Below are 17,656 nucleotides of genomic sequence, written 5' to 3' on the forward strand. Positions count from 1 at the left end.
GTGTACTTCTTATTTTCCTAAGGGATGTGTGCATAGCTGATGGTGAGGTTCTTGAGGCTAAAGTGAAAACAGATCATGTGGCTAAATATGACCCAGTTATCCTGAACCGTGAGCACCAAGACCACTGGGAAATGGGGACAAAAGCAAGTCTCCAGGAAGTGCACAGGAGGGCAGGGATGAAGAAGTCGGGGCTGTCACAGCAAGCTGGCCTGCAGGCCTGGGTCTCTTGTAGTGAGGTGGAGTTCCTGGAGGCAGCACTCGAATAAACAATACCAGTCATAACTGTCCATTCTAAGTTGAACACTACTTACCACCAGTATGTTGTTTGCCAGGTATACTTATAAAAAAAAAAAACAAAAAAGGGAAACTGGAAAGAAAAACAATGAAGAGAGAATATTGATACACGTGAAAATAGCCATCCACCTTGCCCTTCAAGGATGGACTGTGGCACAGCGGTGGGGAGGGGTCACACCCATACCCGGTGCCTGAGAAAATAGGTAAAAAGGCCTGATGACTTGGGCCCAACCCAGGATAATCAATCTAGGACAATCCGGGACAGACAGCTCTCCTCCAGGTTCACCAAGGCTGTCAGGCTTCCACCATAGTTCTTTCCTTTCTACTTACTCCTGCTTCTTTGCCTTTTCCTTTCACAGGTGAGGATCCCTAAAGGCTGTCTTGCACTCCAAACACCTTTACACCCACTCCCACAGAACCCAATCTGCGACGTTGGGGTTAGTCATTTGGCTAATGAAGTGTCTGTGCTGGTACACTGGGACTAAGGATAGGCTCTGGTTCTCCAGTGATGAGCAAAAGGCAGTCCCTGTCACAGAGGTTATTACCTGCTAGCGTGGCAGTAGTTAAATAAAAATAAAAAAGTAAAAAAATATATATTGGACCATTAGGATCTGTAGGAAAAAAGCTCCCTTCAACAACTGTTAGCATACATGTCAAGTACAGTGTTTTCATGTTAAAAGTATGACAATATGGGCACCATCTCAGAATTCACTCTACTATCAAAATAATACTAACAAAATTGTTAGTGTAACAAAATCTTGTTGACTTTATTTAATCCTTTCATATCTGCAATGGAAGACCACCATTTGGTCACTCATTCATGTCTTTATCCGAATAGATCACTGATAAAATATTAAGAATGCACATAAACTCTGGGTATTAAGAAGGGTAACAGTGACTCTAGGAGGGACCTATCATGTCTACCAGACCATAACCCACTGTTCTTGTACCAGCACCTCAGCTTCCTGTGCTTTGCCTCCTCCTCTCCAACTTTAGGTTCACATGGTTTATGTCAGGGCATGTCATCCATATTTGAATCATCAGGAGCAGAAATTTTCCTTCCTGGATCAGGAATGTGCACACAATCCCAGGCAGACAAATGACAGCTGACTTCTGGATTTTGCTGAGCTTTGAGGCAAGAAGCTCTGATTCTAGCGGGACCAGAAAGCATATAGGATGTAAATCTTCAGCTTCTAGTGGCCATCATTCTGCCTGAGAAGGGAGTCAACTGAACCCTTTAAAAACTGGCTTCAGGGAAAAGCTTAAAATTACAACTGGGCCATCAGACCAGAAGATTCAAAGCAACAGGGTCTTACCACTGTCAGATTATGATGTTATAATACCATCTCTGAAAATAAATGTATGATCATCCCAAGGTCTTCAAAACCTTTTATTTTTAGAATCTAACCTTTTTCTAGGAAGTAGCAAAGTGAAGGAACATTGTTAGTAGTCATCTGACAAAAACTGTCCATTATTCTTGACATTAAAAATTGAATGCAATCATTAAAGAAAATACTACATTACCATCTACAGAATATATTTAGAATCCTGTGAATTCCAGTGATTAGATTTTAGACATGCTTGGCAAGGGCAGAACAGTGGCTAAGAAGCACATGCTCTCTTTATTAAAGACACCTAATTGGTATATTAGGGCGAGTAATACTATAGATTTAAACATAATACAGTTTTCCTCAAAGGAAATAATTTTAGTTTCTAAAGAGCATTCACTTCTAACATCTCAATTCCTGATTTCAGTGGCTGCACACTGTGTACTTCAGTGCCACACTTAGGACAAGTAAAGTACATGTCAAACAAGAAACTGCTCTTAACACAGTAATAGCAGAAGATGTGCTCACAGCCTATAGTGTGGGGCATGGTGGGCCACTCTCCACACAGAGCACACTGTTTTCCACTGCTGGCTAATGAGCTGTCACCATCAGGAGCACCAGTGAGAGGGATGCACCACAAAGATAACTTGGCTTTCAACTTTTGGATGTTGATGAGTGGTAAGAGAAAAATGAGAAACTCTGCAAAACCATGCCAGAGAAGCTCCCTATTCATATACTCAAAGCCAACCTCACGCACATTCTGGGCCTTGCAAAATACAGACCGCATTCCTAGGAGACGTTCTGTCAAAGTTGCAAACTTGCCCTTTTGGAGGAAAATCAAGAAGTTGATCAATCCCCCTAATTTCAAAAGTCCAACCACAAAGTTCACACACTGTTTGGCTTTTCCAAATGATGCTAAGTGATGATTTCGAAACAAATCGTAGCACCGTTCTTCTAACCACTTCCCACCAATTGTACAGACAGCATACCAGAGCTTTTGGTTTTTACTCGGTGGCTGGTATCTCAGGGTTGGAGAAAATTCATTTTTGTACTGAATATTTAAAACTGACTGTCCCACAGTCGCATTTTTAGAGTAAATGGTGAATCGCCATAGAAAAAGCCACAAGAGGGCTTTTAGCTCAGGTTCAAACCGGACTAACAGCCCTGGCTGAAACCCATGGAAGCACTGAGTAACCTGGGACCACACCAGCTGCTCCAAGGCCTTATTCAATTCAAGTGTATCCAACTGACTTATCCTTAGCACCCTGTGTGTGCTCTTTGCAGTCTCTTCTCTGGAAGCCATGCCTTCTCCAAAGGGCTCTAGGAAAAAGCACAGTTAGGAAACATTGTCAGACAGTAGAGCATTTGTACCATCTCCACAACTCACACCTGGAAAACTGTGAGACAGGACACACACAGGATGGGACTTTGCATGGTGTAAAAAGAATGCACTGAACTGTTACTTCTTACTTTGAACTCATTTCTCTTTCTTCTCGCTTGTCCTCCCTCCCTCCTTTCTTTTGTGTTTTTCTTTTTTTCATTTGGCCCTCCTCACCAAAGGTTCTAGCAAGTTGCATCCTATTGCTACAAATGTACCTCTATGTAATCCTCCTTGCTCAGACAGTTTAACAGGGAGATAATAACAGTGCTGAGGCTGAATAAGAACATGGCTGATGGAGAAATATATGCACTTAATAAATACAATGAGCCATATGCAATGAACACTGCAATGAATAGTAAGTAAATCAAGATCTCAGTTTAATACCCAGCACTTCTACTGACTCCAAAGGTATGCTTTTCCATAAGTCACTCAATCCCCTACTTATTCACAAAGGAAGGTTAGGAGAAAAAAAGTAATGAACAATAAGTGTTTATTATTCTGTCACACAACTGCAGAAAAATAAACACTAGCACACAACAATATGAATGTAGAAATGTCATTATTAAGGCACTAAAAAGGTGTATATCATACACTTTCTAATAAAAGAAAACTATGATGTCAAAATATGGTCTAAGATCATTTCACAAATACACTGAGGAAACAAATCAACTCTAAAGGGTCACAAAGTTTTTATAATGAAAGAGAGAAAGCTAGTTAATGGTTTGCTGGGCATGACTTACTGATTTCAAATGCATTTATTACATGCCGACTACATATAAGCCAGTATCAAATGGTGCCTCGACACTGCACACTTTTATCAACTTGAAAATCCAGACAATGATACAAAACCTGTTTAAATTTAGTTTCTAAAATGGGCCCCCAAACAAAGTACTTGATCATGACCTCTAGGCCTTCGAAAGGCCTGACGCACTATCAGAAACACCACCAAATTACAGGGAGGTGGTGATCCTGTTGAAGTTCACTGCCACCACTGGTCATGTGATCTTAGGCCAGTCATTTTAGCCTATCTCTGCCTTGGTTTCCTTACTTACAGAGTAAGGGCTGAAAACAAAATGACCTCTAAGTCCTATCAAATACTATTACCTTATGATTTTTATTAAAAAGATGTTAAGTGTAATTTAATTTCTTAGGAGTTAAAATGACTGTAAAGTTTATCCTAAAATAAAATTGTTCATTTTAAAAGTGCCATATCTTTACAATGAGGGACTTTTTCTAGAAAGAGGATTTTAATTACCCATGAGTCCCAGGTGATTTGCGGTTAGGAAGTTCAAGTACAGGAAACAAAAATGACTGCTAAATAATAGGTTGTTTAGTGTTTTTTTTTCTCCCAAACCAGGTCTATGACAGGAATGCTTCTCACCTATTCTGGGTGATCTCACCTTTTTCCCCTTCCTGTAGTTCTGTCAAGACTTCGAAGCCTATAGTAGTGGGGATTTTGGCTGTAAGTTCTTCTGTGAAATCCTTGCTTCATACTGGTCAGGAACTACAGGAGAGAAAAAAGGGGGTTAGGACAGTTTTCTTCACTCCTTCAGCAAATCTAATACCCAAGGCCTGTTCTTTGTCCAAAATAGTTTTCTAATCCACTCTTTACTCTATCCCCAGAAGCCTTCCCCTAAATTCTACTTTTCTCCTCTCCCCTGCATTTTATCTAACAGGTGTGTCCTACTTTCTAACTCTTTCAGTGCACTGCCTACCCTGCAACCCTTTGAAAACAAGCCTCCCTAAATCACCCCCCGCAGCTTGCCTGTCTAATACTTTGACTTCATCATAAAGTGCCCCTTCTCTAGCTAAGGAATATTTTACTCCTTGTGCCCTTTGTTGGGAACAGTACATTCCCATTATTTAATTGATAACTCACCCCAAGTTCTTAAGCACTGAGGTAGGCATCACTCCCTCTGGACTCTCCACATTTGGTTAGCTGCCTCCTCTAGATGCTCCCTGGCACTCTGTTCTTCCTCTGGACCTTGCTGAACTGTGCATACACTATTCTTTAATGGTTGATTTCCTCCAACAGAAGATAAGCCCTGTTGAAAAGATAATTTGAGTCTTCACAGTTGAATCTTAGCAACCAGTATAGCACCTGGCACATAGGATGTATTGTACAAATACTAGATGGATGGATCAATGGACAGAAAAGTCTTGGATGGGTGAAAAGTAGAAAATACAACTTCCCAACCATTTGAAGTATTTCAAATGCTCACATCAAGACTGTTACTTATTACTTTTTTCAGCATGTGTTTCTTGTGCACCTGCTACTTAGTGGTTAATAGGAGAGAGTGAAAGAATGGTAGATCAGACGGACCATCTCAACCCCTGTGGAGACTATAATGTAATGGGATGATGAGTTGGGTAAGAGTGAGTTACTTAAAATGTCAGATAATTACAAGCAGGTATGATAAGTGATATGCAAGGGGAAATCCAGGGCATTATGTTTACAATCAGAAAAGGCTTCATGGAGAGGCAATACCTAAGCACCCACTGAAAGGTAAGTGGTGTCAGGCCAGTAAAGGAAGGTAAGGACACTAGTCCAGGTAGAGGGAAGAGCAGGTGACAAGGACTGGAGGTGTAAGGACAAAAGATAAGGCTGGGAAGGAAAGCATGAGACCCATCCTCAAGACCCTAAAAGCCAAGTTGAGAAAGCTTTATTTTATCAAGAGAGTCATGGACAGCCACTGAATAGTTTGTAAGAAAATAATAACATTTTCATTTTACACAGCTTGTGCTGGCCACACTGAGAATGGATTTGAGGCTGAAAGACTGGAGGCACAGAGACCAGTTAAAATGATAGTTAAAATGATCTAGTGATTAACTACTGATGATCTAAATTGGAAAGGTATCAGTGGGGATGGGGAGAAAGAGTTACCTCCAAAAGCTAGGAAGTGGTAGTAGAACTGATAAGATTTCATGAGCAATAACCCAAAAAGCACTAATTTGAGTAATTGAGTGGATCATACCAGTAATTGAGAGAATGTACCAGTCTTCTAAAATGGAAAACATACAGAGATATATGTTTGAAGAGAAAGATAATAGATACATGTAACTTTGGAGATCTGAGGCTCCTATGAGACAGATAGTGAAGTGGATAAGTTCAGTAGGCAGTTCTGTGAATATGGGAGAAAAAATCTGGGTGGAGAGGTTTAGCATGGGGTCCCTCTCACTGGACTAACCTATTTTGATTCTAGTTAAATGCTCAGACCAGGGAAGCAGTGATCCACACAAGACAAATAGATCTTGTCCATTTTACAACACATTTAAGTTTCTTGGTAACAATATTATCTTTTCATAGTTTCCCTATTTCAGCTACCATGGCATTTCATTGATTACATTCACTGATATCACATATCTTTGGGCTTCCAATCTTTCTATGCTATGCTCTTCAACATCAGAGTCCCATAGGCTACTCTGATAGATCAGAATCACTAAGAGGACTTGTTTGATAGTGGTGCCTCAGTTCCAGAGTTTCTGAATCAGGAGGTCTGGAATTAGGAGCCAAGAATTTGCATCTCTAACACGTTCCCTGGTAATGTTGACAATTACAGGGCTAGTGCATTTCAAACCACAATTCACAAATATTTTGGCATAAATAATTTGGCACTCATTCAGCTCAATGTTGTGTGCTGGCCCACCCACTCATTCCTTCTGAGTGGGTGGGCCACTCAGGGTTCTCATCCTTATACCCAGAGGAATTGTTTAAACTGCACTGACTCAGGTGCTCCCTTTCTTCTGTTAAGTAGTCCTTGAGAAATTAGAGACCATTCATGGCTTTCACAAACTCTTTGCACATCAATACACCCTAGCCCTGCAGGGTGCTTGGTATACACAGATAAAGACTCATCCTGGCCCCCAACCAAATCTGCAGGGAGGAAACAAGTAAATTGGACAGCCACAAAGGTAGATGGTTTCACATGTTCTCAAAGGCAATACATAGAATTTCAAAACCATCAGTAAGATTTTTTTTCAGTTTTCCTACAGTTTACAAATTTTCTCTAAGTAACATATCACTTATGTGACTAAGAAGAAACTAAAACATTATTTGAAAAACCTCATAATCAAACCAAAATCTACACAATTAGTTCCCCACACTTACCATATCACTGCTTTCTTATTTTACCCCTGGGTAAAGTACAAACTTCTTTAAATACAGAACCACCCAGGCCAAATTCTGTCTCCTCCCCTGCAATCATATAATGGTCATTCCCCAGTGGAGCGTTGCATGCAGATCATCTTTCAGTCCTGCCTCTGTCTCTTCCATGTACCTACCAACTTCCTGCGATGCCCTGACCTATCTGCCCTTCACATTCCAACTCCACTGCAAAATTTCCCACAAAATTCATAACTATCCCCAATTTCCATTATCACCATTTTTAAACTGTGATAACAGCTCTGTGACAAGCACTCAGGCCCTCAACCACTACTGTGATTTCAGTCATGTGAACACATCATCTTCTAACTTGCCTATAAACTACTTAAGGGAAAAGCCTTATCTTACATTTATTTCCCATAGTACCTGCCACTGACGCAGTGACTCTGATACTTAGCTCAGTTTTTGTCATGCAAAATTCTACAATCATTCATGATATGTGGGGATACGGTATATGTAACTCGTCTACTGTAACACAGTGTCTATGATACAGACTTCATATTCTTTGATCAGCAAGGTAAAGGAAACTCTTTGATTGTCAAAGTGCTCTTGAAAATCTCTGACCATACTGGACACCAACAGTAAGTCCAGGCTCCTCTCCTCTCCCCTTTCCCCATGTTAAACTGGAAGGACTGCTATTTTTTTTCAGATGAGTATAAGACAAAATATGTGGCTTGTGACAGAAGCCATTTGTACTAATTTATGTATCTTTGAATACTAGAGCCACAATCAGCTCAGATTGTGGCTGATGAATAGCTTATTACCTTAGAGAGTTTACCACAAAGATGGGCTCAGAGTAGCTGCTCAAAACATGTGCTGAATGAATATACAATGGAATGAGTGATCTGGTAGCTCCTCAATGTGCCTGCTGAATACTGTGAGAACACCTATAGAAACAGGATGAGGAGGAAAGCTCTCTCTCCCTCAGGTTGCTTACTTATATTTAGAGAGAAACTGGTCACAGGGAGTGGTTACTAAGGAGAGTCATTTATGTGAAATCCCTTGCTTCTGGAGGAATCAGACTGAGGATGATTTAGTAAAGATAGGAATTTTTGATATCTGTCAGAAATAGAGACTTAACACACTCTCTAACCAACCCAGTATTTTACAAAACTCTTTCTTATCCCTCCTGTTACAGTTTAACATTTTCTCCCTTTACTACCCAGACCTGGCCTCCCTGCAGATTAAGAACATCTGGGCCCTCAGACTCTTCATTGGACCAGCAGACTATTATTAAACTTCTCTTGAGCCTTTCCCCTACCAGATGAAAAATCTGTTTCTCTATTTTTTGTTTTAGGTTTTATTTTGCAACACTGTAGTTATTTTTGCGACCTTCTTTAGTTGTAAGCATAGACCAGGCACTGTATTACACAACCCATGTTGAAAGCAGAACAACGCCTATTTAGGTGTCTGTGGCAAAATAAAAAAGGCAGATTTAAAACCAATCAGACCTGGGCTCAAGTTCTAGCTTTGTCATTTACTTGCCATATGATCTTAAGAAAAGTCATTAGCCTCAGATTCTTCATAAGGTTGGAAATAACAGCCACCTTACAAAGTTGTTGAGATTAAACTTAGATAATGTTATGAAAGTGGTTAAGAAATAGGAAAGCAGTATTTTTTATTATATTATTTCTGCTTTGCCTGGGGCTGGGCATAAGAAGAAAAAGACTCTCAGTTTGTTTTGGCAAATCTCATTTCAAAAGACTGAAATCTTCAATGTTACCCGTACTAAATGCTTCACTGAACCAGGAAGTACAGACAACAGCACTGAAACACAATTGTGACAGACGTGAACACGATGGCACCAGTAATGTGCACATGTGTGTGGGCAGGCAGGAAGGGGCAGAGACAGAGCTCAGTGGTCTCATCACACTCTTAAACGTCATCTGGTCTGGAAGGAGACCAGGCAGGGGGATTCTGAGAGAATGAGGATGAGTCTTTCTGGTTAGTTAATGCCCACCAATATGGCTGTTTCTGTGGTTGGGAAGCAAAGAACCCTCAGGGATGAACATTGTCAATATCTGACTCTAGGGTGCTTCACTGCACAGGGTATGGTACAGAAAGTCCAAGACGAACATATAATCTCTGTTCTTCACCAACACACTACATTCAATTCTTCCTCCATTCCTCTCTCCCTTTCTGCCACGTGCAGTTATTCTAGAATACTTACAGAAGAAATGGATGAAAGTGAAACAGCTACAAGTTCAATTAATCTGATTATGAAACTTCTACCCTCCATGGCTGTACAGTATTTGCTCATAAGGTGTGGAACACAGAAAAATGTCGTGACTTTAAATTACATAAAGTTCTCCTCGTATAATTGAGCAGTTTGTGTTTTAATGAATTCTAATTCTCTCACAAATGGCTACTCAATTTAACCAACAGCTACTTAGTGCCTACCAAATGCAAGACATTCTCCAGAGGTACCAGAGATTCGATCCAAGTATTTCTCTCTCAGTTAACTTTTTATTAAAAAAAAATTTAAAGAAATAGGATGCCACTGTAATTAAGATTAATCGTTGATGTCTGAGCAAAGAATTAATCTTGAAATGTGAAAACACAAAACTCCCCCAGGCAGAAAAGTGGAAAATGGTAGTTAAGGCAAAGAAACAGGCTGTGTAAACCCCAGAAGCATGCAAGCCGTGAGGCCTGGTCATGGTCTGACATGGGGATGGCATCTAACACGAGCTTCTTCCTGGGTTACTTAGTCCCCACCAGTGTGGTTGCTCTTGTTATGTGGAAGCAAAGAAACAAGTCATTTGCTGTGACCACAGCAGAATGGATTGGCAGGAGAGGCTGGACAAAGAGTCAACCTGGTGTAAAAAGATCTGTTTTAAGAAGATTGTGTTGATTTTGTAGGCATGAATAATCATTAATGGGAAGAGACATAACAGGATATACATTTTAGAGGATTGATTTGATGGCAGAGTTCAGTAAGACTGAACAAAGGGAGACCAGTTACAGGACCCCTCTGACAATTCAAGGGACTTAAAACTTTCTGGAAAAGTCCAAGTAATTTAACTTGCTTCATTGAGAACCATGAAACTCAAAAAGAAGATTATGGTGCACACACACATTTTCAAGTCAAAAATCTCCAAGTCATTTGATAAACCATACTTTCCTGATGCTGTTGTACTAACTGCTCTCCATGCCCACTCCTGGCCAGTCCAGGTCTACTTTACTTTCAAGTTTACGTAAACATTAACACTACCCACATTTATTGTTTCTTGGAGGTTAGTATCTAGTCTCATAAAAGTAGGCTCCATCTTAAATATTAAAAAAATACAAATTAATCTTTATTTTAAGAGTTGGGATTGTTTTGAATAGAAACAAACATCATCAGATTTAATTCAAATTGAATTCTCCAGAATGCCAAAAACAAGCAATGCTTTTTTTTCTTCCCTATTTTGCCATGGAATCTCATTTCTTTTTTTTTTTTAAGATTTTATTTATTTATTTATTTTTAGAGAGGGAAGGGGGGGAGAGGGGGAGAGGGAGAGAGAAACATCAATGTGCGGTTGCTAGGGATCATGGCCTGCAACCCAGGCATGTACCCTGACTGGGAATCGAACCTGTGACACTTTGGTTCACAGCCTGTGCTCAACCCACTGAGCTATGCCAGCCAGGGCTGGAATCTCATTTCTTTAATACAGAATCCATCACTCTTATCATCCCCAAACTATGCTAACTTAAGATTCTAAAAGGCTAACACTGGGGAAAACATTTATGACAAAGCAAAAAGATTTATAAAAATAATTAAAAGTATAATTGGCATTAAATTATAGTAGTGTTTAGTGAAGGATAGGATATGTGAAAATGATGCTTAAGGCCCAATCAAGACCAAATAAGTACAGGAACTACTAGGGTTAGCATGATTAACTTGTCACATAAACATGTTTAAGACAAAATGATCTAGCAGTAAAAACTATTAAGACAGTCTTCTGCTGACATTTTATTACTAGACATGTCACACTAGTTTTTCTTTCACAGAAACCCCCCACCCCCGAAATTTGTTTACTAAGGGCAGCGATACATAATCTTATCCCTTAAATAACTCATTTTCCTTTTACACTTTTCATTCCCCCAAAGTAAAACTCTGTCTTCTCTATTTCATTCTAAAACCAACACAATTGGTTCTATCTCACTAAAGAGAGGAATGTTTCAGGATGTATTTCAGTGCTTTATTCTGTACAAATTATGAACGAATATATTTTATTTAAAGACATGTTATTGACAGAAATCTATCAATAATAATGTGGGTATTATCAAGGGCCTGTCAATATTAATGTAATTATGATTAAGGGGATGACATGGATTTTTAGCTATAATACCAAGTAACATCTCCTACATTGCTGCTATCAATATACACATTATTATTGACCTGTTCTGAGACTCAGTACTAGATGTATTACCATTAGGCATATTAGTCAATGCATGCTGCCTACAAAATTCTACACTGAAATTCACAGTTCTGTAAACTTTGCAAGCAGTACTGTGTGATCCCTAAGTAACCTCTTGGGTATCTAACCCATCCATCCCCTCCATGCCTCACCCCCCACACCCACCAACCCCAGGCTATCCTTTTCAAGATCCTCAATAATCAACTAATTTTTAGTATGATAATGTTGCTGCCATACTATCCTAAGGGTTTCAGTAATCAAAATGGAGAGGGCACATAATCATTTTTTCCTTTTAGGTTTAAAAAAATTTTAAATTAATATTTTACATTATGAGTTTATGTGAATAAAGTTCTCAAACATGGAGATTTTAAGCTCTGAAACTCCAACCTACTATTTCCTTTGTGTGGTCACATAGATTTACTGTCCATTGTATTGAAATCAATACTAATAAATGGGACATGCATCAAAGAGGGATTTAACAGGATACCGATTCCCAGAACACATCTCAAAATGAGTAAGAGAGTAAAAGCCACGGCTGAGACCATTAGAACACTGTGACCTCTGACACTGTGAACAGCCCTACAAGTCAACGACACTAGGTTCAAATCCCATTTCTGCCACAGACTTGCTAAGTGACTTGTCACTACTCCTTTGTTGCTCTCTTTCATCAAACCTAAAACAAGTTTATAGCACCAATTGTGCTCCTTTAAATATACACAAGACGAGCTGGATTTTAAAATTCTGTTATGGACACTAGACCTCAAATTGCTCTTAAATGAAATCTTCATCAAATTTCAAACATGATTTTTTTTTTCTTTTTGGGGGTGGGTACACAACAGAATGTTTCCAGAATATATTTTAAGAAAAACTTCAAAATATCTTAAGTTTCTCAAAAAGATGAACGCTAACAAGTAAGCAGACCTAGCAGAGGGGACATATTCTACTTGGAGAAAAGAGGGAACTCAACTCAAAGACTACCATCTCAAAGACAGTAATTTACCATTACACAGTTGAGCACCTTATCTATTTCATTTTCAATGTTTACTCAGGTATCTGAAACTAATGCAAAATACTTTTTAAACCTTAAAACAGAATTCCCAGTATCTTGAGCTATCTTCACAAAGACATTTTTAAGAGTATGATGTTCATAATCTTCTCTTTCAAAAAGCTGATACTTCTGAGTCTCAAAGAAAGTATCTTGTGAAAATAGAGCACAGGTGTGAGTGAATATGGGGTGATGGGTCTGATCAGTTCTATGTTCCAGCCCAGCTTCATCAACAGGCCGTGTGACTATTTGGACAAGTCATCGTACTACACTATACTTTTCTGCAGTTTAAAAAGAAAGCAACTATAAAAATTTTATCTAAAATTCTTTTAGAAATTATTTTGGGAAATCTTAGAAGAGGCAGAAAATGAATGAAAGACAGCCATTTCCAAATGCAGATATGGTAATGTTGAACTTGAGCCTGGAAAAGGCTAGAGAAAGTGGAGAAATCAGAACAGCACACGGAAGACAGAGAAACAATCCTCACAGACAAACAGCGAAGCTTATGGAACACAATCCCCACCAGCTTGTGAGTGTACTCCTGCAGTAAACACATGCCACTTCTTTACCAGTTATTGAGTGCTGATAAGTGACTGCTGTACCTAAGTGCCCTTTGCAAAATTAAATAGTAAATCATTTCATCCTTACAATATGATGAGAAAGGTTCTTTTATTGTTTCAAAACAAGGAAACTGAGGCACAAAGAGATTAGCTGACTACTGTAAAACCACACAGCTAGAAATAACAGAGCCATGTTCTGAACTAATGTATTACACTGACAAGTGGTGATGGGCCTAAAAAATCAACAACAAAGGAAAGGTGAACATGGACATATTTGGATGACACCACAAAACATGCAGATGGGGCTGTTTTGAGAGGCTGAGTACTAAGAGATTGAGAGTACAGGCATGAACTACAGCAAAAATGCCAATGCAAGGATGAACAAATGAGCCATGTGAACTATGAAGCAACCATCTTTAAGTACTTTATACATTTAGAGAAAGGCTCTAGGATCTAATGGCCCAAGAAGAAAATTCTAAATGAAGTGAAAATTAACTGAAACATGCATTTCATTGTACATTTTATGACAATGGAGAGATTTGGAAACATCTACAGAAGATCGGAGATCTTAGCAATGGGAGAGGAGCAGATATGGTATGGCACATATTATGTGCTTTACATTCTTTATCTCACTGAATTCTCATAACACAGTATTGTCATGTTCATTTTAGAAGACCAAAATTAAGGCTTGAGAAGATTACCAGTAACTCACTTGTTTAAGACTGAGCTGGCAATTAGTATATTTCTGGTAAACACTAGAGAAATTGTGGAACATACAAAAGGAAGTTAGTAGTATGGATACTCTGTAAGCTTGGATCCAACTCAGTACTACAGAGTTCAAAGCATAATTTTTTTCCCCCTCAAGACCAGACTGCTAGTCACTCTCAGGACTGCAGATCAGAAAAGAAATGACAGGAACGTGGTTAAGTTGCCCATGCTGCATGTCATCCACATTCCTTCTCCCTGCTTCTATACAAGTGGCCAGAGGAGCAGTCTGAGACTGTCAAATCGGTACAAAGAGAGTATGTGGGTGCAAAAATGAGGCGTGAACAATCATTTAATGATTAGGAACACATACTAAATGCAACACAGAGGCAATGCCAACTCATCTAACACTGGAAAGAAATGGTTATGCATAATCACAACAAAATTAGTATGTTTTAACAAGTAAGCAGAAAAGTCACATAGATGAAATTTTATCTTACCTTACTGACAGGCAGGTAAGAAGGGGGTGCTCCAATAAAAAGAAAAGATTGAACAGAATAAAAAGGAAGGGCATTTAGTTGTATAGATGGGAAAGGCTGGGGAGAAGTGATTAACAATCCACAGTGGAAGGGACAAAGGGTGACCATATTCCCTCTCCAGGCCTCCAGTTGCATGTATAGGAATTACAGCTCTAGCATTTGCAGCACCAATATTATAGACCTGGGGCCAGAGAAGCAGTCAGGGATTCTGTTCCTGGAGGGTTCTTCCGCAGTCTGAAGGAATTGAAGAGGATCATGGGACATTTAGAAACTGCTGTCATTTCACAGGAAAGAGATAAAAGGAACATCCAGTATGCTTTTAGGTTCCCCAATCCAGATAATTAAGGGAGGAAAAAAAAGGAGCGAGTGATTCAGAGCAGAACTTTTTGTCCAGAAAAAGACAGTGTGGATGGCATACATTTCCCTTGTGCTATGGAAACCAAGTACATGTGATGCTGTGAGGAAAACATACAGCTAGGACTAAGAACTTTACTAGTGATGTGATGCTGGGCAAGCCTGCTAACATCTGTGAGGTTCACTTACCAAATACGTCAAATGAAAATACCTGCCTTCCTATTGCAAACATGATTACAACCTTCAAATATAAGTAAAAATTTTATGGCTAAAATAAAAGGGTGGGGGGGGAAGAATTATGATTCTGACTCTAAAGAAAGAATTAAATTTGAAATATGTATCTATTAAACAAGTGAGATTGAATAGGGACATGTTTATGGCTTTTAGTAATGAATTGTGAACATGTATCTTTAATTGTTAAAAATATAAATAAGTGCGCATTAAATACAAATGAATAACTATACTAAGAAACAATCTAAATGCTAGAAGGAAACACACGTTATCTATTTTAAGACATGAACTTAATTTTCTTAACAGAAACCCTGTTTTTCAAGCTAAATATATAAAATGGCTGTTGAGGGTATGTTTGCTTTACTTTTCCCCTACAAAGCTCCAAGAAATTTCTACAGCTTTTCCATGGAACAGTTTTAAAACCAGAAGTTGGGTGTTATCCCTAATTTCTGAAAATGAGGAGAATAAGGCCAAGAGGTAGAGTTGGTCAAAGGAAAACCAATCAGATCTGGAACTCAATTTCCTTGACTTAGTGTAACATTCTCTCTACTATGTCCTGTTACTTTTATTTTGCTTCTGTTTTCTTTTTCTTTAAAGAAAAAAATTGAAGGATTCTCTTTTTGACTTTGTAAATAATTCCATTCACTCTCTTCTTCCAAATCTACTTCTGGTTTACGAGCATTCAACTCTAATCTTTCTGTATACAAGTAATTGATAACATGGGTCAGATGAGAGAATACAAGTGAAAGAGAAAAATGCCAAGTCAATTATCCCAAGTTTATATTCTGTTGAGATTTAACTAAAGGTAAAACATTAAGGGAAAGTGTTCAGACTACAAACTGTGGTGTGGATAAAGCCTCAGCCTCCCCTTAATTGCTTTTAAATGTTAAGGCAAAAATTTATTCCCAAGGCCATCAAGGAACATGTTAGACCCAAACGTTCAACAACTGGTATCATTCTGTGAAATGCCCTTTTTTCCACAAATTGTTTTATGTTTGGAAAATGGAACCTAAAGAAATGAACAAACATAACTTTTAACTTCAGGCCCCCAGGCCCCAGAGGAAAAATGACAATGATTCTTATATTTCTTATCAGAAATCAATAAATATAAAGAACTTATAGCAAGCAATTTTAGGAAAATTCTCGGTAACTCTTCCTCCACAGGAAAATTAAAACTGCTTTTAAGTACACAGGTTTTCAAAATTGTTAGAACCTTCAGCAGTTTGTTTGTTTGCTTGTTTGTTTGTGTTTGTTTTTTGGTACCAAATATAACACTACGCAGGGACCACTGCTAAGATGTGAAGTGTGGACCCTGTATAATTGAGAAGCCCTTCAAAAGTTAACTTACAGGAATCACCGAGCGCGGGGCAAACACTTAAGTTTGTCTCTAGAAACTCACTTCATGGAAAGCACTGAGTTCCGTCTGGGTTCCACCCCCCCCCCCCCCCCCCTTCCCTTTCTTTCTTTTGCTGGTGCGACCCTAAGCCTAATTTCCGGAGTTTAGGTTTGCTTCCTTGCCTTTCCCAAACTCACACTCTGATTTGCCTCCTCCAGGAAGTCAGGAAGCAAAGGGACAGGGGAAATGAAGCAAAGGGCGACCATGACAAGGCGGTGAAACTACACGCCTTCCCACCTGCAAGGCTGCCCTCGGGTTGCACTACGGCTCCTCGGGTGGACACTGACCTTACACGTCCCACTCCACGGAACTTTCTGTGCAACATTCTCTAGGATGCTTGGCTTTTCCTAGCAGAACCAGAGCTACCCAAGCTTCTGGAACTTGCGGGCTTCCGGGGGACGCAGGACCCGGAAGTGCCTGGAAAAAAATACGGGAAATTAAACCAACAAGAACTACGCTTAGGCTCGAGTAGGAAGGTCCGGGAAAGCCCTGGAGGCCCAGCAATGGCGAACGCGGAAGAGCCGAAGGGCCGAAAAGCCGAAGGGCCGAAAAGTCGAAGGGCCGAAGAGCCGAAGAATGTACGGCGCCCGACGATTGGTCATTAGGCCTGTCGGAGAAAAAACCGTATCTGATTGGCAGGAGAGTCGCAAACCCGCCTGCCCCACGTCTGGGCTGCGCGGGAGGAGGCCTCAGGGGTCAAAGGGCGGTTGCAGGGCTGGGTTCCTTCGGCCTGGGTTTTCCCGGACTTCAGCTGCAGCGGAGAGACCGGAGCCGCGGGGTGGCGTTCGGGTGCCTTTGCATTCCGGGCTCCTTTTTCGCACGCCTTGGGTGGAGGGTCTACTGCAGGATATTTTCGTGTGGAGGAGCCCTTAGGGTGGGGCGGCAGCCTGTAGGCAGGGTACCCGTGGCCTTGCGTGCCGGTTTGCAGATCGCTGCGGGTTCGTGAAAGCCGGTGGCCAGGTCCAGACTGAGGGCCTGCGGGTCTGGCTGGACGCGCTATAGCCGGCTTGGGGCGCTGAGTCTGGCCGCAGAGTTGGTCAGAGAAACACCACTTCTGTATGAAACATTGCGGGTCGTCAACCCCTGGGCAATCGAGGCAAGATTTTGAGCGTTCACCCGGCAATTTTGTGTAGCTTGAGCTAGAATCGCCACTGCCTCCTCATATAGTGTGCAAGGCAATGGCCGCCCTGAGAGGTCTGCGCGGTGAGCTAGGTAGAACTGCCTGCACATTGTAGGTCTACACAACCTTTTAGCTTTTGAT

General features: G+C 40.2%; 1 protein-coding gene across 3 annotated transcripts; it reads right to left on the minus strand.

Moving 5' to 3' along the window:
- Nucleotides 1-1,039: 1,039 nt before the first annotated feature.
- PEX2 (peroxisomal biogenesis factor 2) lies at nt 1,040-16,927 on the minus strand. Of its 3 annotated transcripts, none has more exons than XM_028518404.2 (4): nt 16,683-16,927; nt 4,883-5,048; nt 4,404-4,507; nt 1,040-2,942 (listed from the first exon to the last, which is right to left on the minus strand). In XM_028518404.2, exon 4 carries the CDS (start codon nt 2,923-2,925, stop codon nt 2,008-2,010), a length of 918 nt encoding a protein of 305 aa, XP_028374205.1. In that variant the 5' UTR covers nt 2,926-2,942; nt 4,404-4,507; nt 4,883-5,048; nt 16,683-16,927; the 3' UTR covers nt 1,040-2,007. The 3 variants fall into 3 exon arrangements, with proteins under 3 accessions (XP_028374205.1, XP_035886932.1, XP_035886931.1); XM_036031039.1 differs by having other exon boundaries at nt 4,883-5,104; XM_036031038.1 differs by lacking the exon at nt 4,883-5,048.
- Between the last annotated feature and the right edge of the window lie 729 nt (nt 16,928-17,656).

This window comes from Phyllostomus discolor, chromosome 7 (assembly GCF_004126475.2).
Source record: "Phyllostomus discolor isolate MPI-MPIP mPhyDis1 chromosome 7, mPhyDis1.pri.v3, whole genome shotgun sequence".
Taxonomy (NCBI): domain Eukaryota; kingdom Metazoa; phylum Chordata; class Mammalia; order Chiroptera; family Phyllostomidae; genus Phyllostomus; species Phyllostomus discolor.